Genomic DNA, 22,360 nt, shown 5'->3' with positions numbered 1-22,360 from the left:
CAAACGTCACACGCGAGAATAAATGATATTACGTGTATAGATATTTATTTGATCGCCAACGTATCGTTCGCATTTCCATGTGGAAATTCCGCGTGATAGTTTAATGATGTAAGATCGTTTGCATAATGCAAACTTCCGCGTGTTCCGATTGCATTTAAATTATCTTCTCTTCTGGTACATGTATGAGAAAGTGTATATGAGAACGTACAATTAAAATGACTCTGAAATGTGTGTCTTTTCGTTAGTGATAGTTAATTGTCGCCTTTCTAATTCTTTACGCTCTCGTAGATCTCAGAATCCAGTTATGACTTCTTAATCGCTTTCCGCGAGGTCATGCAAATGTAAGTAATGAGGATGTGAAGGCTCGCTCGATGTATTTCATTCTACATAATATCTATCATATATGAGAAAAATATAATCTTTTCTAATTAAATAACTGGTTATTCAACTGATTATTCAATTTCATTTCTGATACTAATATGAAACGCGCATGTTGATAATCGCTGAGGTAATTGGTCGCAAAATGCACTATTCGACAACTTTCTTATTTCGCTGACAGCGCGACGACAAAAACGCGGTGCGTATTAACGCGGTTCGCGAGCAATAAAAAGAGTAAGAGAAAAAGTGCAAGAGAGAGAGAGAAAGAGGGAAAGCTTCCTTCGCGCGGTGAATCGCGCCGAACAAGGATTGCGTTATCGCCGCTTCTTCCGCCGGTGTGTTAACGAACGAGAAGTCCGCGAGTGAGCTCGCCGTCGCCCCGTTTCCGCATACCTCGCGGTCTCGAGTGCCGGAAGCGTCCAGGTATGAAGAAGCAGTTCGGTTCACACCCTTGCGCACTAATATCCAGGCGTCCTTCGGTCGAGAGACCGGTACACATTAATTATATCAAGGGAATTCGATGTCGGCGACTTGGTATCAAGCGCATCGTTGAGATTCTCACCGCGCGAATCCCTTCGCTCAAGAATGCCATGATTCTTGTAAGTGACGTTTAATTCCGATGAATTCCAGGGGACGATCCTGAGAGCGACTCGATGAACGCCGCGCCGTTGCCGGTCGATAGGGTGCACCGGTACGCTTCGGGGCGAGCCGAAGCGTTGGTGGGAGCCTCCTCAGACGCAGGACCGAGCTTATCACGGAACGAATCGTGACAGACGCTTCTTTCCGGGTCATTGTAAGCGCCGGGCGGTCGCGGCAGCGGTGACGAAGCGATGCTCGCGATTTGGCGCGCCACGCACGGCCAATAACGCCGATAGCCGATAGCTCAATCGCGAATCACGGCACACGCTCGCCGGTTGTTTCCACGGACGGTGCTGTAATCACACATATACACACTCTGTGATATATACGTAATACATACATACATATATACATATACATATATATGGTACGAGGTGCGAGAAATCGAGACTGTCCGCGATTGCGTCGCGTAAGGTCGCACGTCAAGCACGTTCAAGCAATCGAGAAACGAGATATCTCGTATGTTATCTCTTTCTCGCGTTCGGCTCGGGAACGTTTAACGAGTGAGGAAGATGTTTAACTTTATGAAGAAGGCCGCGGAGAAGGACGACAAGGAGAAGCGGAAGCGCGAGAAGAAGGAGCGGAAGGATGTCAAGAAGCGCGATCGCAGCAGCATGTCCGCGGAGGAGCTTCTGCGATTGGATGAGGTGAGAACATCGTTCTTACCGAGGAATCTGGCTTCTCAATATTATTCTTTTCTTGTCGTACGTAAACATAATAAATAATGTTAATAACGATATATTTCATCGGTCAAATAAATAATGCTAATAACGATATGTCTCATCGGTCATTTGGTTTGTATATTGAACTTGTGACGTATACTCGTTTGGTTATCACATCCTCCATTAATAAAGTGGGTGTATACTGATATTGCATGTAGATTTACGCGAGTTGCACAAAGATATCGATCGTATCGATATCTTGTTCGAGTTTTTCGATAAACGAGTTGTCAATATTGAAAGGTAGTAACGTATTTCGCTTTCCTCAGAGATTGGCATTATTAATAAATTGTACATTTAAGTTAATGCGATGAATACATTATATATCGCTTTTCAAAGAAATGAATTTATTATGAAGATAGTAATTATGTGCGTAAGAAAATTTTTAGATAAAAATACGCAAGACTATTATAAGCGCGGAAGAGATTTTGTTTTGAAAAATGTTCGTTTCTTCTGTAGACTCAGTATTGTCGCCGGTTGGATGTGGTTTCACGCGATAAGAAGTACCGGTCGCGAAGTACGCATTTGTTACACGAAGTGAAAATTGCAAAATTATTCTGCGATATGGAGAACGCGTCGTCGCAATCGCATCGTTCGACAAAAAATAAGAAAGGTCTCTTGAGAAACATCGTAAGACACCATCCATGAGCCAGAGTCCAGTTCTCGGAGCCGATGATTCGGAAGGCTTTTTTAAAAACGTTTCTTACTCGCCACGAAAATTTCGTTGCAGGTCCGTAGGTCATTGAAGATTCCCGGTCGCCGGAAGGAGAAGGAGAAGCTTCCGAGCGGTATCACCGCGGATTACAGCGCGTCGTTCTTTGCGCATCTGGACCGCGATCTTCTGGACAGCTCGCAGAATGCGGACTCGGGTCCAGGTTCGGCGATCACCGCCGGTACCAGCAGTTGGTCCAGCGTCAGAACACCCGACGGATTGATGCAGAGTGACTCGTCGGAGGCGTCTCTTACCTCACTAACGACGACTACGACTACATCGTCGACGACGACGAGTCACGCGGGTGGCAAGAATCTGCCGCCATTGCCACCGAAGCCGCCCAAGCGAGGGATCCTCAAAGGGCCTCGATTGAGCGTCAGCAGCGGCGTCGTGAGTGTCCTTTCGGAGGAGAACGCGCTGCCGAACGGTACCGAGACGAATTACCAGGAAGCCAGCAATCTGTTGGTGAGGAATACTCTTCAAAACGAGGTGATAGCTTATCAGAATGTGCCGACGCACCTCAACAACGTCCTAAACAAGGACGAGGTCTGTAGCGAGGAGGAGACAATCTGTCAAACCACGTGGCGTGTGGTCACCACGCCGCAACAGACCGTTCAGCAACACTATCAGCAACAGCAGCAACAGCAGCATCATCAAATCGACGCCAAACTGCTGCAGGTTAGATAACATTTCGCTTTCTCTTTCCGACTCGCGCATTACAGCTGCAATATGAAACTCGATTATTACAGTTATTTTCAAATAATGAGACACTGATGACGGGTCTGTTCATAATTTGACGTAAACGGAGGATGGCAAAAAAGTTCCCTTGAAACAACGAGCAAAAACGAATTATGCCTTTCATAATTTACACTTTGCGTGCAATCGTCAAAATATTTCTTTTTATGATATAACAAGATTATTCTAATTAAATATTTGCGTTGTCAATTTCTGTATAATTCTAAACGTAGATAAAGTTTATTAATCGTTATTTTAATTTTTTCTAAATTAACTAAATTTATCATTGATATTTCATAATTCAAGCCTCGCTTTGAGATGTTTTTATTTCCAGTGAATCTAAATTAAGTCAAATTTTTATTGTGTAACAAAGCGTCTCCGATATTTAGGTCGTCACTAGTGCTAGTCCATCCGCGGATTCCTTGACGGACACGACGAACTCGAGTTTCGCCACCCCGCCGTTCAGCCTGTCACCCGTTGGCGAGTCCCAGGGTTTCTCCAGGTGGCGTTCGTCGGTCTCCTTCGAAGAGCAGGGGATTGAGCTGCAGCTGCCGGAGCTCGTGCCGCTCGAATTACCCGAACCTAGGGAACTCACCATTCAGAGGCAGCCGCCACCGCGAAACGATTTCGGCTTTTCCCTTCGTCGCGCTGTCATCGTCGAACGAGCGGCAAATGGTGTCACGCAGATGAGACCGGTGATCTTCGCCGAACCCGGCGCCCTGGTTCAGCATAACAATGACACGGGTCTATTACCCGGTGACAGACTGATCGAGGTCAATGGGATCAACGTAGATGACAAATCGCGCGAAGAGATTATCGATCTCATCAAGAGCTCTGCCAGCAGCGTCACTGTAAAGGTAATTCTCACTTTAACGCAATTTAGCTTGTACAATAATTATATATTCCACCATTTTAGAATAATTTTAGAATAATTTTATTCATTTAAAAATATTGTGTATGTACCAAACATTTTTAATCGACATGTTAATAAAAAATCAATGTAATCTGATCGATATATTTTGCAGAGAGAGTAATATCTTTTTTTATATAAAATTATTTGAGATATATAGATGGAGATATCTTTTATCTATTTATTGTTGGAAGGAGACTTCTATTTGCGTTAGACTTGTTGACGAAGGCGTCAGAGTCAAACGATGAGAATGCTTGGAGCGTACTTTAGACATTGCGCAAGCGATAGTACTCTCTATACTTCGTCCTTTTCTCTTCTATAGATCGTACCGGTCGCGTCGAATAATGTCGATTTCTCATACCCTGTAAACGAACCTTTCTCTTCCCGAGCGTGCAACAACGGAGCTTATTAGCATAAGCACGACTTGAAATTTGATATTTACCGGAAAGTAATCATTCAAACGGCCTGATATGACGACATTATGTTGCAACGAGCTTATCTTCGATTATCAGCCATTAACAATAACTATTAGCTTATCGTTCGTTGTGCGTAAGCGCTTATCTTTCATTATTGTCGCAACTGGCCTTGGATTATCTTAAAATATTATTTGAAAAACGTGCATCGTTCGGTATCGTACAGAAAAATCAATATTGAACGGTGAAAGGTCGAGGAATTCTTAGGTCATAGAAAGGTATCGGTCAAATGTTGTTTCTCAGACCTTTACATTGCAGTGGCGAAACGCATCGCGTCCCATTAAATGACAGTAACTTTGACGTGACACTTTATTCGAATTTATAATTTCATTCTATTTTTAACCAGAATACTTTATTGCAATTTATAATTTCATTTGATTTATCTAGAATGTGAAGTGTCAGCTGAATATTTTTTTATCGAATAAAATATTTTAATTTTTTTTATCAATTTTATTAATTTGTTATTAAAAGTTTAATTAATTTGTTATTAAAAAAACTTATATTTTCACATTTCACGAAAAATAATGTTAGTACGAAACAGAGGGAAAGAAAGAGAGAGAAATCTACATCAGTCTCATTGATGCTTGACCGCTCGGGTTGTTAAAAGTGAGTGAATGCGCAAAACGGACGAGCGTCTGGTAGGACCGGTGATTGCCGTGCGATGTCGGTTGGTTCATTGCCACTGCTGGCAACGAATATAGCGGGATAGTGAGTCACGGTCTCGCTAATAAAACTATACTCGAGGGGGGAAGCGATACTGTCGTGTGAAAATAGCAGGCTTACCGAGAATCCAATCTTCTCTTTCGTCGTCACCATCGGACGAAAAATCGACCATCCTGAGGACGTGCGTCTCATATAGAGGAGCCAAGCGATGAGTCCGCTCGGGTCTGGAGAACGAAAAAGTAAAAGGGGGCGGCTTAGTGAAGAGCGCCCAAGTGTGTATCTGACCTTGTCCCGTAGCCGCGGAATTCTAAAAATGCCGCCGCGTTCCCGCGACAGAAACGAAATGTATGCGATTCCGCCATGTGTTGTCCGTTTGCACCGTTCTCCCTTTCACTGCGCGTCACACGCGTAGAATGTAATCCCCCAGGGTGGATTGGACAGTTAATCCGGAGATTTTGTGCGTCAGCGCGCATCGGAAGACGTCGAAGAATCGATAGACGTCTCTGTACTGCATCACCGTAAATGCATTCCTCGGGAAACATGTGTATAAACAGCATCCAGCAGCGAAGGAAGTAGTCCTGATGATAGAAAAATGGACGATATATTCTCTAAGTATATATAACCGAGTTTATTTGTGTCTAGAACTCAAAGAACTTGGGAATCTCTCCAGTCGAACGCGTAGACACCCAAAAATGCTAGGCACGTAAGAGGATGAGTAGGAGAGAAAGGAAATAAACATTAGAGCGAGAGCGAAAGAGGCAGAGGGGGAAAAACCGGATGTAATTCGCTCGCAAGCCGAGCGTGTTATATGCTGCATATAGGGTGTGTCAGAACTTGCATACTTTTCATGGGGTTCTTCAGCAAGTTCAGAAATTTTTACAATTTTTAATTCTTGTCACACACACACAAAATCTTCCGGAATAAGTTAGGGCTCTCACAATTGTCATAATCGTTGCACACTAGAACATGTGTACATCTATCTATTTCAACTCGCCATTTCTATCATCATCGCTGTAATTGAATGGCTACCAAGTGGTAAATATTGGAGAAGACTATGGCCCATATTCTGAATCCTCTTTTATCGATAAAAGTGCCTCTAAAAGTGGCATATAAGCCTTCTGATTGGCTACAGGCCGCTTTTAGGAGCACTTTTATCGATAAAAGAGAATTCAAAATATGGGCCTATATCTATTGTGTGTTGCAAGTTTCTCGATATATGCATGTGAGAGATCCAATCTTCTATTTTCTTCCTCTCTTTCCCTTTCTCTCTCTCCTTCTCTCTCTTTCCGCAGCATAACAGCATCTCGGCAGAAAAGAGAAACGTGACGTGATTTACATATTTGTGTATAGGTAACGCGTCGGCAGGCCTCTCGGTCAACATCCTGCTTCCTGTTCACGGTATGTCGCATGAGCTCGACTTCGTGCACGCGTAAGTCATGCACGTGCCCCGTTATACACGCCCAATGGACGAAGTGTGCGTATCGGGCACGCAGACATGTCGATATCAAGCGGAGCCGTAACGGTGATTAATTGGAATTAGGGGCGACCAGGCAGAGGGGGACATAGTATGTGTGCTTCATATGACTTCTGCAAGAAGCTAATACTCTCACAATATTTTCGACACACTCGATAAAGCTTCAAGCTCTTTCCCTTGCCGAGAATTCTAAAGAGTTCCCACGATATAATCAATTACAGGAAGGCCGTATTCCGACACGTGCGATTTTAAATATTAAAAAAATCATAATCATTGTTATTTCTCTGAGAGCGGCAGCCATACGTGTCTGTCGTTTTGCATTTATATTACACGTGGATATTCGTGCGATGCGACTATTCATGAGCGAAAATGAATTGCCATCGCAATCGTCGGCACGCTCAAGGGCGTGCTTGCGTGATGCATGCGTATTATAGATATTAACGCGTCGATCTCGTTGCAGGTGCAGCCGGTCGGGGAGCTGTCAGAGTTATCAAGACGCGGCGGCTGTGACGGACGTCAAGTCGAATTGGCACCTGCGAATATCCGCGGCGGCACGCTTCGACGATCCGGCAGTTTGCGGTTTCATCAGAATACAGTAAGCCTATCGCCACAGTTGGCATCGACTTAACACTTAAATACGAGTCAAGTTCGTCGAGATTCTCCTTTCGAAAGAAAAGAGAAATTAATAAGGAAGTGTCTAAAAACTATCCTTTCTCGACCTCAAACAGTAGCATAAGAATTCGTTGAAAGATAAAATTAAGAAATCATGTTCATTGACTTGTGTCATTCAGGTTTTCATACTTAAGTCGTCACGCATGAATTATTTCACGTGTCAGGCTGTTCTGGTTTCTCTGCTCAATCACTCAATTTCTGATATGTGCTTCAATATATCACGTAGTTTCATAGCTTATATATAGGCTACAACAAAACGTCACGTATATAAAAAGAAGGCCGATGAATAAAAGGGGTATGAAAATTGAATATAAAAGGCAATCGATTTAGCGAAGGATGCGCAAAGAAATGGGAGGATGACACAAAGGGTACAAAAAAATGCATCGGAATTCGATAGGACTGCAGCGTGATGTAGCAGCGAGGGAAGAGGAAGACAATAGTAGAGACGCTTCACTTTCCACCCACATTCCCTAGAGCAACGCAGTGGCATAGCAATCGCGTAACGGTACATCTACTGCTTCGTACCGTAATATCTCGTTTCCGCCGAGCTTCGAACTGCTATCTAGCTATAGGCGTAACTCGTTTCTGGAAAAAGCAATTATTTCCTCGGATTTGCCGTACAATTGGAATGTCACCCAGCAATTAATATTTTAGAAATGTAAAGGATTTATTATCTAAATTTTTTTACTTGCGTGAGAAGAATTATCTTAACAGATTTTTTAAGATAGGACATTTTTAATACTTTAAATGATCCCTCGGAATTTGATGTCTCGTCTTTATCACTTCATTCTTTCGAATTAAGATCTTACAACAGATATCTGTCACGAAACGTTAACAGCAGAGTATTAAATTAATTAATCAAAATTGAATAAAATTTAGCGATTGAATAATTTTCTTTTCTGTATCGTCAACCATAGTTGACGCTCGGCCATAGATACGCAAGCCGTTCACGGTCGTCGACTACAGTCGGCGATCGTACCGAGAGAGTCGCAGTTAAAAGTCGCAACCGCAACTACCGCAAATAAAATAACGATAGTAAAGTGCAGGAAGAAGAATCAGAATATAATCTATAAAAAATTTTCCGAGTTAACGTTCGATATGAGCAGAAATGGACATGCATATCTCGTTATTTTCCCACAATATTTCATATATAGTCCTCCTTTATTTTGCTTCGTTGGTAGTCGAGAGCTTGCGGGCTTTCAAGCTGCCTTCATTAAATTAAACCGTCATGCGATATACATAATACGCATTCCTACTCATCATCGTGGATGAGATCGTAACGCGTTTACAAACACGTCGAAAATGAGCATTGTACTACTTGAATCCATTAATGAAGGGGAAACATTTACGTGAAATATTCAATATTGAAATGTATTTTTTTTAATAATAATTAATCGAATCCGAAAATTATTAGCGATAATATTTTGATGATCATATTTTTATAATGATCAAAATAAATTATGAGGAAATGAGATAATACGTTTGTTACGTATGTAAATACGTGAAGCCTAAGGTAAACATGAAACAGTTTACTTTTGTAGGGAAGACAGGTAATTCAATTATCATTTCAATTGAATCAGCTGTGTAAACTTTCCTAACAATCGTGTAGATCTCACAGTTTAAAATCAAATTGCCAATCTCGATTAAACGACACAGATATATGAGAAATAGAGCAATTGTTTTATAAACGAAACATTGTATGAATGTCGTATCGTAGAAACGAACGTCGTTGCTCGCTGCGCAATTTGACGCGAGCAGCGACGTGTAATAATTGGCAATTAGCTCTAACAAAGTGCGGCTTGTGTCAGTGCTAAAATACATGGTAGAATCGCATGATGATATTTACTGACTGCCGGTAAAGCCCACGATATGGTGGCACAGTAAAGAACGTGCTGCCGACATGTCGTTGTGAAGAACATCGTAGTACGAGCAGCATTCTTCCTATATCGCTAAAATTTTTATCAAAATTTTATTATATATATATTAAATTAATATTTTATTTTTAAAAATTTATATAAATATAAATTTAATATTTATATTTAAAAAAAAAGATTGAAATCCATATATTATAAAATGGATAATAATTTAAATATGTCGGCAAAATTTCTACGGAATTTGGTTTCTTCTAAAAATTAAATCTAAATATCGGGAGTAAAATTTTCTAAATATTTTTGCAATTTCAGCTTCGGTATCGTTATTTCTGAGATGAATGATAGAGAGTCGTTTCAGAATACCAAGTTCTTGCCAAGTATTGATGTATGCAGAGAGCAACGGCCGCGATTGGCGTGGCTATTAATCAAAGACCTGGCAAATTTGCAAAATATGAACTTGGAATTACGACATACGAATCGCAGCGTCCGCGTAGCTTCGCTCTCTCTCTCTCTCTCCTCTCTTTCTCTATCTCCTTCTCTCCGTATAAGTACTACATAAATGTCAAATTACGTAATTAGAATTGCACGTTACGCGCCACGCTAAATAATTACGCCGTTACCGCCGTAACACTATTATTATGCCCGCGAGGAAGGCACTGGATATGCGCGCGCGATAATATCTCCGGCGGATCCTGCCAAGCTGGTTGCTTGTCGCAATATGTAGGCCAATAATGCATATTTTCGATCGCGCATATGCATTCGCGCAAGGTAAGAACGTGAGCAAACTTCGTGATTTTTCTTTTCCATCTGGAAAATCGCGCGCCATTAAATCCATATCAATTTTTAAAATCGTTTACCGTAAACTCTTGTCAATTTTTTTGATCGATATATGATAAATGTTGTTGTTCATAAGCAGAAGGAATTCGTGGAGCAACAAACATGCGATAATACATTTGATGCCGAAAGCACACATGAGTGCAGTTTTGGCATATGACGTCAGCTTATCATCTATAAATATCGAGTATTCGGAAAAAGTGGGTTGCCCACGCAAGGAATTGCGAGAGTTTAATGGCCTCTTGTTATGCGCGTCTACGACTTTATAAAACTGTTGTTGGTATATCGCAATGATAAAGCACGCAAGAAAGGATTACGCTTCAAATTTGAATATTTCAGTAGCAGAAATGTAAACGATAAGAGAGAGAGAGAGAGAGATCAAACATTATATTCTCCTTATTTAACTTTAAGTGGACGTTAGTTAAGCAAAATGTCAATCGGAGGAAAATAATTACGCAAGAAATATTTCCAAATTGAAGTGTTCGAGAGGCATCATTAATATCGGCTTAAGTCTTAAAATCCCGGCAAAAATGGTGATTCGTTTAACTTTCCATTAGCGTTGCGCTATTTCGCAAAAATGAATAGGCTATTCGAGCGGCTTTGCCGCGCGTGAATAAATTTGCATGCAGTTGCGATCGGTGGGCAAAAGGCGAAGTCGGCATTCACGAGAATGCGACGTCGGGGCGTAATTTGAATTTTATGCACGTAATCGCGGTGGCTCCACACGTACGCATACGTATACTCGTATGCGTGCGTGCGTACGTGCGTGCTCCCGCTCTCTTATCTGCCCACGTCGATGCGTGACGGCGTTAACGCGCTGCGCCGTCAACGCCTGGTAGCGAGAGGCATCTTGATTGCGACAGAAGAGAGATGCCGCGTGCATTACAGCTGATCCTTGGCGCCTCTCTAACACTGTCCCTCTCTGTCCTCGTCCCTCTTCCCCCAGCATAAATGCGAATGGACTCCCTCAATGTACTCTCTTACTCCGCGAAATAATTAATCGAATGTATTCCATAATGTTAGCATACATTTTTTCTTTCCTCGATGAAACCCGATGCTCTTTAGGGATTATGAATAATTAAATCTGACATGTATAATGTTTCTTATACGGTATTAGAAAATAATATTTCCTGTCTCTTATTATAGATAGCGTTTATATTAAAATATAATTATCTAGAAGAAAATAAAAAAGAGATCATGTGTAATATATATAGCGTCAAGTTCTATATTTATTGGATAACTAGAGCTTTATCAAGGATTAATTAAAAATCAATAAAAAAAGCTTCAGCGATGCTTGCAATTGGAGCAGTCATATCGCGAATGGATGTTTAGATGCAGCGGACGTTCGTGTAAGGGTTTCTGTACAGGCCATGCCAGCGAACTTGTTTCAAATCGTAACAAGAACCGCGGCTTAGACGCGAGCCTTTAAGCATGTTATTCGCACTTGATGCGGCTGCGAATACGCTTACTGATTTATGACTCGCGTCTGCTGCAACCGTACCAGTCAATCCGGTCTTTATCAATGTGAGTCATCGAAACATCATTCTTTTTTCCCCGCGAATCAACAACATTTAGTTTTCATTCAAAAGCCAAAAATTTCGAATCGTCGTCGCCGCTTCTCGAATCTAGACAGATCGTCTATGGTAGCGATTATCGCGATTTTGTCTCGCAAAATACTTTCATATGATCTATTAATCTGTTGAATTGCTCTTTTTCTTCCGGGCTTTTAATGGATATTTAACTTTTAATGACGTTTAGCTCAATTAAATCCACCTACAACTCTGCTGGTCGCAATCGCGCCTACACGTCGATCACGAGCAAGATCGATTTAGCAATTCGCGCAGCATGAACGACCAAAGGACTCGTTTTCCACTTTCTTTTTTTCCCTTCTTCTCTCAAGAACTCGGAGTGGCCTCGAGTGACCTTCCAATATGGGTTCTATCGACATTTTCGATGCTTATAAGTGCATGAAATTCATCAATCTACCTGTAATTTTTCCATAAAATCATTTCCTAAATTCTGAATCGACTTTATTATCCTTATTCCTTCGGGATATGAAATTTCCGCAAATACGACGAGAAAAAAATCGCGTCGCGTTACATCAGGAGGTAGTCATTATTGAAATCCGTTTGTCCGTTGACCGCGTCAAGTCATTTACTTCATCTTATTTGTCGCATATCTTTTGCCCTCGCACGATCTGCATCGAGAGGGATCCAGTCGTTTCGACCTACACTTTAATTCCAGCTGTTCCACCTATCTCCTCATCGTTCCGTTCGCCGGTATCATAGCGCATAAAAAAGCGCATAGCGCGAATCGCCGCGCGGAACAATGTAACTGTGAAGCCTGCTCGCACATTGCGAACCGTGAGAAAGATCGCCATTCTCAGGAATTCGTCAGGAATTATTCCTGACAGATAACTTTTAAAGCCACACACAAGCTTCGCGCTAACGACTGCCCTTGATTGGCGTATATGTATCTCGCGGTAAAAAGTTATTCTCAATTGAGCATCGATAATTGAGGATCGTAATTGTGTCGTAATTATACTGCATTACACGCGATAATTTATGCCAGCTGTGCCTGCGTCATTTCACGTGTTGCTAATTTCAACCTAACTAGCGCTTACGTGCACACAGAAGTAAATTGTGCTATATGTGTTTTCTAATTTTTTTCATTTCTTTTATTTATCGTTTAATTAAACCATACTAAAATATTATATGTCGATTTCGATAGAAAGAGAAAGAAAAATAGAGAAAAAACTGATTTGAATTTTTAAATCGCTCTTCCTTTTGAGATCTGGCCTTAGGCTGCACTATATGTAAATTTTTTTTTACCTGCTTCTAATTCGTTGATCTGACATCCTACACGTCGGACAAAACATTACGAAGAAATTGTCGTGTAGCAATCCGCCCACATTGCGATCGATTCATGTTTCTCGTCTCTGTATTGAATAAGCATCCATTGTCGAACAATGACAACCATGCGTCATCGGTCTAGCATAATTTACAAGCTAGAATATAACGTCTTTTGAAAACTAATTGGCTCGATTCTTTACAGTCGATTGAATGCCATACGTCCTTGCATGGTATTATTTCTGCTTCCGAGTAGGTTTGCAAGTTTTATCTCTTCTGTTACAAAGAAAAATGCTATAAAAGCATAGAGAGCGAGAGAGCTTATTAATTGCCTTATTACAGTCAATGTACCGTATCGTACTCCATTTATTTATACTTAGATATTATGGCGTACGCAAAAAGCGAATTATCATGCATCGAGAACTTTCTGCCCACATTCTTGCGGCCGATATGGCTGCGGCGACGATATTCGGACCCCAAAGCGCTAAACACCGACTTCGCCGTTATATTACGTCTTTCTGTACAGCGTGTTTGGCGTGGCGATGTCGGGGAACTTGCTTTGGTTGGACGCAATCTCGCGTGTTACGAGTTTCTTAAAATAGCAGCTCGTTGCTCCCTCGAATCTTCACGAATGCGTTTCTCTCAGCACGTGCGATGCACGCACTAAGTCGTCGTTTCAATGCGTCGCACGTGACCAGTCCGTGACTGTTTTTCTTCGAGATTGATTTTCTTATCACGATGCTACAATTATGTATAAAATAAAAATGATAATGGTAATTTTATCCGGTAGATTTGGAATTAAAAAGTAAAAGGTAAAACTTGAATTAAAAAAGAAATATTCAAAGGAGAAAATCTTTAGAAGATTGAATAATATGAAAGCTTGATGTATAAAGCGTGCTACTAATTTTTACAATCTTATTTAATAGACTCATTTAAATAATAGATTCTTCAAGTCTCTACGGAACTCCTTTCTGAGGAAATCTATATATAAGCATTTCTGTATTGCTCCATTTCCTTTGCTTCTCGTTCAAAGCTTACGAAAGCGCTTACGGGAGCTTTGCACGACAAACGGTAGCTACATATATTTGAAGCGAATGACCGAGTTAAATATTTCTCAGAAATGGCTCTTGTTTTCACTCATATCACATTTTCATAAATCGAGTCTCCAAGAAAAGCCCTGCGGACCATTTAAATAACGAATTTATATCATTAGCTTTAATTTATTGGTTAAATATAGATGTGAGTATGTTGAAAATAATAGTCTAATAAATTTTGAATAATAGATTAGTAGGATTGTGAAACTTTAAAACAGATCGCATACGACTCTTATGAGTTTATTTTTTTTTTTATCGAAACTCCTCAAATAGCATTAACAAATGTTACGTCACGACAAATATCTATACGTCAAGTCATCAGACGTCATTCAAAGTTTCGCTAACCGCACCTCGATCGGCGATCGTCCACGGAAACAAATCGGCCTACTGGCCGACTGTTTGCCGTCTGTATAAATTGCGGAGGAAGGACGTGTCTGAAGTAACCAAACGAGCGTATGGTCGACCGGCCGATGGAGGGACGGAGAAGGGACTCCTGTGCCGATGGAGGCGAGAGACGAGGACGAAGGAACGTGGTGAGCGAGCGGGAGAATTACGTTTCGTGATGGAGAGAAAGAACTCCCGGGCGGCTCTCGTGGGCACACGCCTCTCTCGTTCTCCTCCGAAGAGAGAGAGAGGACCTGTCTCTGTCTTGAGGCACCGGCGTTGCCTCAGTCGACACTAGAGAGACCCGCGATGCTCCTCGTGATTGCGTTCTGTCCCTCGTGACCGTCGCCGTCGTCCCGAGCCATGAGAGGAAAGGAAAGGAAGTTCGCGGCGGAAGTCGCGTCTCGGTTCTTCGCGGATGCGAAACGTTCCTAAGTAGAAATCGAATGGAACACGTCAGAGAATTCGCAAACCGCGAAATGACATTTGCGTTTTTACGAACCAACGCACTTTGAATTTGAGGACGACGACTGGCGATATTGCCAATGATTGCTTTCGATAATGTGTCATGTGATGAAAAAATTGCGAGTGTAAATCAACATTAGAATATTTATAAATGACAAATTAATATCGATTAAAAAATAAAATATATATTATATATTTTTCATCATGAAACGTATCATAATTTAAGCAATATGTTTGACAAAAGGAGTGGCATAGTTACCACGTAACCGATCAAAGAAATCTTTGCGTTGGGAAACGCTAATGAAGAGATTCTCAAACGACGACGAAGAATTCCTTACATGCGAATTCTCAAGCAAACTTAGGAGGTAGGCAGAGGGAGAGAGAGAGAAATCATCGAGATTAGTGATAATTGCGTTGGGAAAGTGACAGCGTGCGTGAGATCTGTTTCTCCGAAGAGCGACTCTTCTGATGTTGAAGATGCCGCGTAATAGGGATGAGGTCGACAATATGTCGATCGGTGCGCATCGTCTCCTTCACAGATCTTGCAGGGGCAAGGCCCACGCCAGCGGGATAGCCAAACAGAATATCCATCGAAGCGTATCCTCGCAAAAGTCTCCAAAGTCATCGGTGCGGGATGATCTTGCGAAGCAACGCGAGTCCTGCGTTTCGAGCAATGGCCTCGCATCTGGCAGGAAGCACAGCAGAAATAGCACGAGCTCGTGGGAATACAGCGATAGCGATAGCATACATTCGTCTGAAATCGGACAAAATGGTTGCATGGAAAATCGGTCGATCAATACAAATCGCGATCTCGATCAATCATCGAGCGTCAAATCCGATGTCAAAGAGAGGATTAAAGGATCGTGTGGGAGCAATCGCTGTTCACCATTACCGCGAGCTGTCAAAAATATCAAGAAGGAGAACTGGGTGGATACGCTTCGCATGGGATGCATAGACGACAGAATCAAGAGAATGGAGAAGGGCTGGAATGACAGTAACGTCATCAGGATACCAAGGGAACGCAAGTGGCACAGGATCACGGCGGAAATAGAGCAGAGGATACCGAACGCGGACAACGGTCTTCGAATGTTCGGTTTCAAGAATAACCGAACCAACAATTCGAAGAAGATATCAAAACGAAGCCGACCGGTTTATCAAAGATGCGCGAAACCGATTCAGGATATTATCGAGTGGGAAGAGCTGTTCGAAATCGCCTTGGCCAGAAAGATAAAGCGAAAAATACGGGGAAAAGGAACAGTAGATTTGAACATAATTGAGAATATAAAAGATGGCATGGAAAGTAATCGCGCGAAGAATGAAGGAGAGTGCATGAAGCGCCTGGAGGTTCTCCTGGAAAATAGAGTAAAGCCGCAAATCAACGAGGTACGTTTCGCGAAAGATTTGCAAAAAAGGTTTAGACTGCTAAAATTTGTTCGGTCTGAAAAAAAATGAAGAATATTTCCTCTAAGAAATAGAAAATTATTGAAAAAATTCCGATAATATTAAAAAATATACACATATCTAGTTTCAAAGGACAATATTAACATAGGATGCAAGAAACGTTTTCCTTTTACCATCTCATCAATCTCATAATAAAATAGATAGAGATGTCATGTATAATTTCCCCGTCTTCGTCTCTTGGGCATAATGTGCACCTTCAGCGCATCCAGGAAATTTCTGACAAATTGTCATCGCGTGAGAGCGTGTGCAAGTTTAAAGGGCAAACTCGTAATATTCGAACAATCCCCTCATTTAGGCCTTTTGAAGGAGCGGCGTTTACCGTGAAACAATGGCGCGTTGTGCGCTACCAATGAACGCTGAGACCATGTGATGCATGATAATTTATGTACCAGGAAACTCTCCGCATGTGTCTATCGTCCTTACTCGGTGGAACCGTACGAGTCACTGCGTCGCGGTTGCTCGATGCGGAAATCGATACGCGAGAATTCGCAGCTGCACCGGGCTCACGATGTGATTCACGCGTTGTTTCAAGAGAATAGAATCGCGGAATTAACCTTTGATGTGCATGTTAGATACAGATTTAATAGTACCCTAATAAATAAATTAATTATAAAACAGTTATATAACTTTAAGCGATATCTTATAATTATATATTATCGATAAAAAGTATGGCAGCACAATTATATATAACATTCTAAAAATAATAGACTTCAATGCAGGTAAATTGATCAAGCTTTTTTGTGCCTTCGGGATGATAATCATTGAAGAGGGATAGAAAGATACAAGCGGAGAAAGATAGAAATAGAAAGGATCAAACGAATGCCATTTCGATGTTAATGAGCCGCTTAATGTACGCAGGTCCGTTTGTCATAATGCGCTGTGTAGCCACGCAATAAAATATTTCATAATGATCCATCGCGGCTAATCGTCGCCGGTAGCGGGATACTCGAGGACGTACTCGATTCAACTTATCGTGTAAGCGTAGGCGTCCGCTGTCCTCGCTAGGTCGCACTTAACAAGTTGCCGGTGGCAAACTTGAATCGTCGATGAAACTCAAGATTATATGATGGATAGCAGAAAAAAAGGGCGAGGAGCTCGCGTGACTGCAAAAACAAAGATTCTGCAAGATCGCTGCACAAACGATTCAATTAAATTCTCGATCGTTGAATCTTCTTTTCTGGAAATAAGCTACACTAAAACATATCCCAGTTGACATTTTTCAATCATTTCTTAAATATATATTTTTCAAAAAAGTGGATTTAAGAGAATTTTGTGAAATTTCTTCTTGTTTTTCTTAATGCAAATTTCTTAAATTTCAATTAAAAATGAAGAATATTATTCCATTCTTTTCTTCACGCTTTTTGAAAAATACTTTATGATTTTAAATAATTTACATGTGTTAATTATTCATTTTTTTATATATTTTATAGGCACGATCGGAGGAGCATTTGGCGCAAGAACAAGCATGGCTATCTTCCGAGAAGATCTGGTTATTGCACCGCGGAGGTTTCACTCCCGCCACAAGATGCGGTTCCGCCGATCCCGACACAGGAAAGCTGAGGATCCGATTGACCACTTCTGGAGAGGAGTTGCTCGTGGACGAGGAAGATGTGGAGAAGGTAATGCAATTTTTCCATAATCAATTTTCATCTATATGCTTATTAAATATACCTATTCCTCAATCAAATCGAGTAATTCAATTGCTTGTATCTCATTCATTATCGTTGCATCATTTTTTTTTAGGCTAATCCACCCCAGTTTGATAAAGCCGAGGAGCTTTCTCAGTTGCGGTTCTTGAATGAATCGTCCGTTCTCCATACGTTGAGGCAACGTTACGCCAGTAATTTGATACACACTTATGCGGGAGACAGTATGATCGTTATTAATCCAGTTGCACCGTTGGCAATTTATTCTGAAAAGGCAAGGCTGCTCTTATGAGAAATTTTACATTTTTCAGTGTGCCAATTTAATTTACAATAAATTAAATTATAAAATTGTATGAGTTATATATGCATGTAAGTTTTTACTAAGAAGCTCAAGCTTGTCAAATTTCAAATGTACTAATTTTTCGATGAATTTCGCGATCAATATTGAATTCTTATGTCTAAAATAAAAGTTCTATCCTTCTTTTCAGGTCGCGCACATGTTCCGAGGTTGCAAAAGCGAAGATATGCCTCCGCATATCTATGCCATAGCGCAGTCGGCTTACCGAGGAATGTTGGCGACGCGCAGGGATCATTCTCTGGTTTTCCTTGGACGTAGCGGAGCGGGGAAAACTACAAACTTCAAACACGCTCTTCATTATCTCGTACTGGCTGCTGGCACGGTTAACAAGGTGCGATGTCGAGAACGCAAGGTACGCTTTCCATATGGAACATCTCTAAGCTAGCATCGTTTCCTTTTTACAGATCTTGACGATCGAGAAGCTGAACGCGCTCTTCACGGTCCTCGAGGCCTTTGGAAATAGTAGAACGCATATGAATTCGAACGCGACGCGTTTCACGCAGCTCTTCAGCCTCGACTTTGACCAGTCAGGTCAAATCGCCTCGGCCTCTCTGCAAGTGAGGAAAACATTTCTTTTTTTCTCTTTTCGCCATCTGCCTCGCGTGCTTCGTGCGATGAATTTTTCTCTTTCTTCGCAAGGTGCTGCTGCTGGAAAAGTCGAGGATAGGCCGGCGAGTTAACGGGGATCCGACCTTTCATGCCGTTTACCGTCTGCTGGCAGGCGCGGAAGGTGCACTGAGAAAAGAATTACATCTTACGAATCTAGTCGCCGAGAATAATCCCTTCGTTACGCCGCTGCAGAAGCACGAGGACAAGCAGCGAGCTATGGTCGAGTTTAACCGCATCGTCGCCGCGCTCAGGATACTCGGCATCTCCGAGGCCGACGAGAAGGTCATCTGGCTGGTGCTGGCCGGTATTTATCACTTAAGCTGTGCCAGTGCCGTGAAGGCCGGTACCAGTTCGCAGAGCAGATGGCAATTCGCCAGAGTTGAATGCGCGGAGAAGGCTGCCAATTTGCTGGGCACCACTGTAGAAGAATTGAGCCGAGTCGTCTTCTCGGCCAACGGTGGTGGCGCCGGAACACCAAGCACTCCGAGACCGGCTCTGAGAACACCTAGCCCGACGGAGCAGGGCAAAGATGTCACGGGGCTCGATGCGCTGGAGGGACTTTTAGTCGGACTCTATTCCGAGATTTTCCACTGCGTCGCGGCTCTCATTAACAAGTAAATAAATTGACGGTCTGATTATACTCGTTGATTTTTCACAAAGATCGTAAAATATTTTTACTTTTATAAGTTTCATTTTATCATTCTTCGATTGAAAGATCAATTCTTGTCAATTCTTATCTTAAAGAATTAAAAAAAAATAATCAAAAAATCATTTGATAATTATTGAGATATATTCTTAAGAGAAGATTAACGAGATAATGATCAGTTTTATAAAGCTATTAAATGTTTTGTCAGTATTTATATACCATATATTTGTCATTTTTTAGATCCATATCATCCGCTGTACATACAGTTTCATCTGTGCTGCTGTGTGATTCGCCAGGTTTCCAAAATCCTGCTTCATGCGGCCGACAAACCGGTGCAACTTTCGAGGATCTTTGCCACAATTATCTGCAGGAGCGTCTGCAGTTATTGTTTCACCATACTACATTAATAGCTCCGAAGGATAGGTAAATGTAAAATGCTAAAAATATAAACTTTCAAATTTCTATTCTGAATCCCTCCATAGATGTTGTGTAATAGTAAAAATATTTTATTTATATAGCGTTATTAAAATTAATTTGATAGTCACTAATTATGTCATTAATCCTAAATAGTATTGCATGAGAATTAATTCGTAAAAATTTATCAGATACGTCCAGGAGGGCATTGATGTAGATTACGAGGATGATTACGACGAGGACGGTATCGGATCGCCTCAAGGTTTAGTTTCTCTTCTGGATCGCGGAAGCTCGCAAAGCGCGACGATGTTGCGAACTAGTCAAAGCGACCTTAGCGGCAGCAGGCAGATGGAACGGAAAGGATTACTCTGGCTGCTAGACGAGGAGACCGTATGTCCTGGAGGTAGCGACGAAACCTTCCTGGACCGTTTATTCTCTCATTACGGAGATCGAGGTAAAATTAATTTCCCGACATCGACATCACCTCGCGTTAGCTACGAATTTTTCAGTTTTTTATGTATGAAAATAATTTTTATTACAGATCACCAAATGTTTCTGCGAAAGGCGCCGGGCAACAATCAATTCGTTTTGCAACACTTGTTGGGAACTAATCCCGTCCTTTATACTGCCACTGGTTGGCTTAAAGCCACGCGCGAGAATCCCGTTTCCAAGAGTGCCATCACGATACTTCAAGAAAGTACACGGTAATACTAATCAAATATCTATTTAATGCAAAGATTTTCATTAGCAAATATATATACATAAAGTTTGTTATTATATTTTATAAAAATTTGTAGAGAACACGTGAGCAAACTGTTTGTAAGTGCTCGAGGCGCCGGTGTTTCCGGCGCTTTATGCAGTTCCATGCCAGGACTCGAAGGCTCGCAATCCTTGAGGCGAGCCTCAAGCATACGAAGAACATTCACGGCCGTGAAAAGAAAGAACGTTTGCCTGCAAGTGAAATTCACTGTAGTGAGTATTTAATTCGCACTTTCGCATTTTCCTTTCTCCTGAGAAAATAATTGAAATAATTGATGCGATGAATTTTTGCTTCTTTATTAATGAATATTCTCGGATTTCTTCGCGTCTTTGAATATCGCGGCATCTATGTAAATTTATTTTTATAAGTATAGGTCATTAATCGTCTCTCGGTGTCAAAGATCAGACTATTATCAAGTTCCATTATCGTAAGACCTCTCAATACATTGGTCGCATAAATATTATAGCTAGTGGACATTTTCACGCACGTTAATCATTTCTCTTCGCTCTGCAAAATGCGACATGTTAGAAATGTTCGGAGAAATATGTATTGAGATCATTTGTTATTACCTTGTTTTATTTTCGTGTTTTCTCTTTTGCGCTCGTTATCTAGTAAGGACAATGCGGTTCTTTGTTTATCTCGTTGGCGTTTGCCTCCAACATTATAAAGCGGAGTAAAGCACAATTATGAATTGTTTCCAGGACGGTCTCGTGGAAACATTACGGAGAACACGCGTGAAATTTGTGCACTGTCTTCTACCTCAGCACAATGCCGGTTGTACCGACAATAAAAGCCTTCTCTCCGTGAAATCAAATCAGAGCGAGGATAGCGTTATTAATGTGCCTCTTCTGCGATCGCAGGTAAAAACATTTTATTAGATTTTTAAAAAATATTAGATTTTGAGAAAATGAAACTATAATTAATGAAAGATTTCAATTTCACATTATTATAGAAAGATCTTTCATAAATAGTAAAAATATAATTTTTTATAAAATCTCATTTTTACGAAGATTTAATTTTCTTTCCGTCAAACATTTAATCAGTATATATTAACGGTACATTTTTGTATGTTTGTTAAACAGATTCGCGGTAGCCAAATAATAGACGCCATTCGTTTACACAAAGTTGGATTCCCGAAGCATATGGCTCTAGGTGAGTTCAGACGTCGATTCGGACTATTGTCGAGCGACGTGAACGCTCGTCCCGGAAGTCCCGTTACCGATGAACGTCGCGCCGTCGAAGACATGCTGCTCACCGTCGACGTCGACCCCGCTTCCTATCGAGTTGGTCAAAGCCAGGTGAGTCAATATTTTCTCGAAAGTGTGCATAATTTTGTTAAACTTACGATACAACTTAGAAAGTGGACAAACTATTAGAAATAGAGAAAATGTCATCAGTCATAAAGGCCGGAACAAATAATATTTATTACGAGAAAGTTTGTTACATTATGACATTGAAATATTCATCAATGAGGTACCGTTTTGCATGAAATGTTAGAGAGAAACCGTATAAGTCTGATAGAATATGTGATTATAAAATTAGTTATGTGAAAAAAATTTGCGATTAAATGCAATTTTAACTAGAGAAGTTTACA

General features: G+C 41.2%; 1 protein-coding gene across 6 annotated transcripts in view; it reads left to right on the top strand.

The window, feature by feature from the left end:
* The window catches only part of LOC145968770 (unconventional myosin-XVIIIa), a 45,650-nt gene that overhangs the window by 1,123 nt on the left and 22,167 nt on the right, over positions 1 to 22,360 (top strand). The window contains exons 2-17 of one of the 6 annotated variants that reach the window (XM_083094534.1): positions 1,009 to 1,664; positions 2,196 to 2,366; positions 2,467 to 3,126; positions 3,573 to 4,040; positions 7,164 to 7,298; positions 17,764 to 17,952; positions 18,077 to 18,253; positions 18,468 to 18,668; positions 18,742 to 18,894; positions 18,977 to 19,560; positions 19,833 to 20,015; positions 20,198 to 20,460; positions 20,548 to 20,710; positions 20,804 to 20,978; positions 21,468 to 21,626; positions 21,849 to 22,064. In XM_083094534.1, coding sequence (XP_082950660.1) covers positions 1,530 to 1,664; positions 2,196 to 2,366; positions 2,467 to 3,126; positions 3,573 to 4,040; positions 7,164 to 7,298; positions 17,764 to 17,952; positions 18,077 to 18,253; positions 18,468 to 18,668; positions 18,742 to 18,894; positions 18,977 to 19,560; positions 19,833 to 20,015; positions 20,198 to 20,460; positions 20,548 to 20,710; positions 20,804 to 20,978; positions 21,468 to 21,626; positions 21,849 to 22,064 — 4,032 coding nt within the window. In that variant the 5' untranslated portion in view covers positions 1,009 to 1,529. Of the gene's footprint in view, positions 1 to 1,008; positions 1,722 to 2,015; positions 2,106 to 2,195; positions 2,367 to 2,466; positions 3,127 to 3,572; positions 4,041 to 7,163; positions 7,299 to 14,749; positions 16,256 to 17,763; positions 17,953 to 18,076; positions 18,254 to 18,467; positions 18,669 to 18,741; positions 18,895 to 18,976; positions 19,561 to 19,832; positions 20,016 to 20,197; positions 20,461 to 20,547; positions 20,711 to 20,803; positions 20,979 to 21,467; positions 21,627 to 21,848; positions 22,065 to 22,360 lie in introns of those variants that run through there. The other 5 variants (XM_083094533.1, XM_083094536.1, XM_083094535.1 and 2 more) reach the window with 5 other exon arrangements.

This window comes from Camponotus vicinus, unplaced genomic scaffold (assembly GCF_025532165.1).
Source record: "Camponotus vicinus isolate PSW18456_S1 unplaced genomic scaffold, iyCamVici1.0 SCAF_3, whole genome shotgun sequence".
Taxonomy (NCBI): domain Eukaryota; kingdom Metazoa; phylum Arthropoda; class Insecta; order Hymenoptera; family Formicidae; genus Camponotus; species Camponotus vicinus.
The sequence above is the reverse complement of the archived record's forward strand: the minus strand, read 5'-3'. Positions and strand labels throughout refer to the sequence as shown.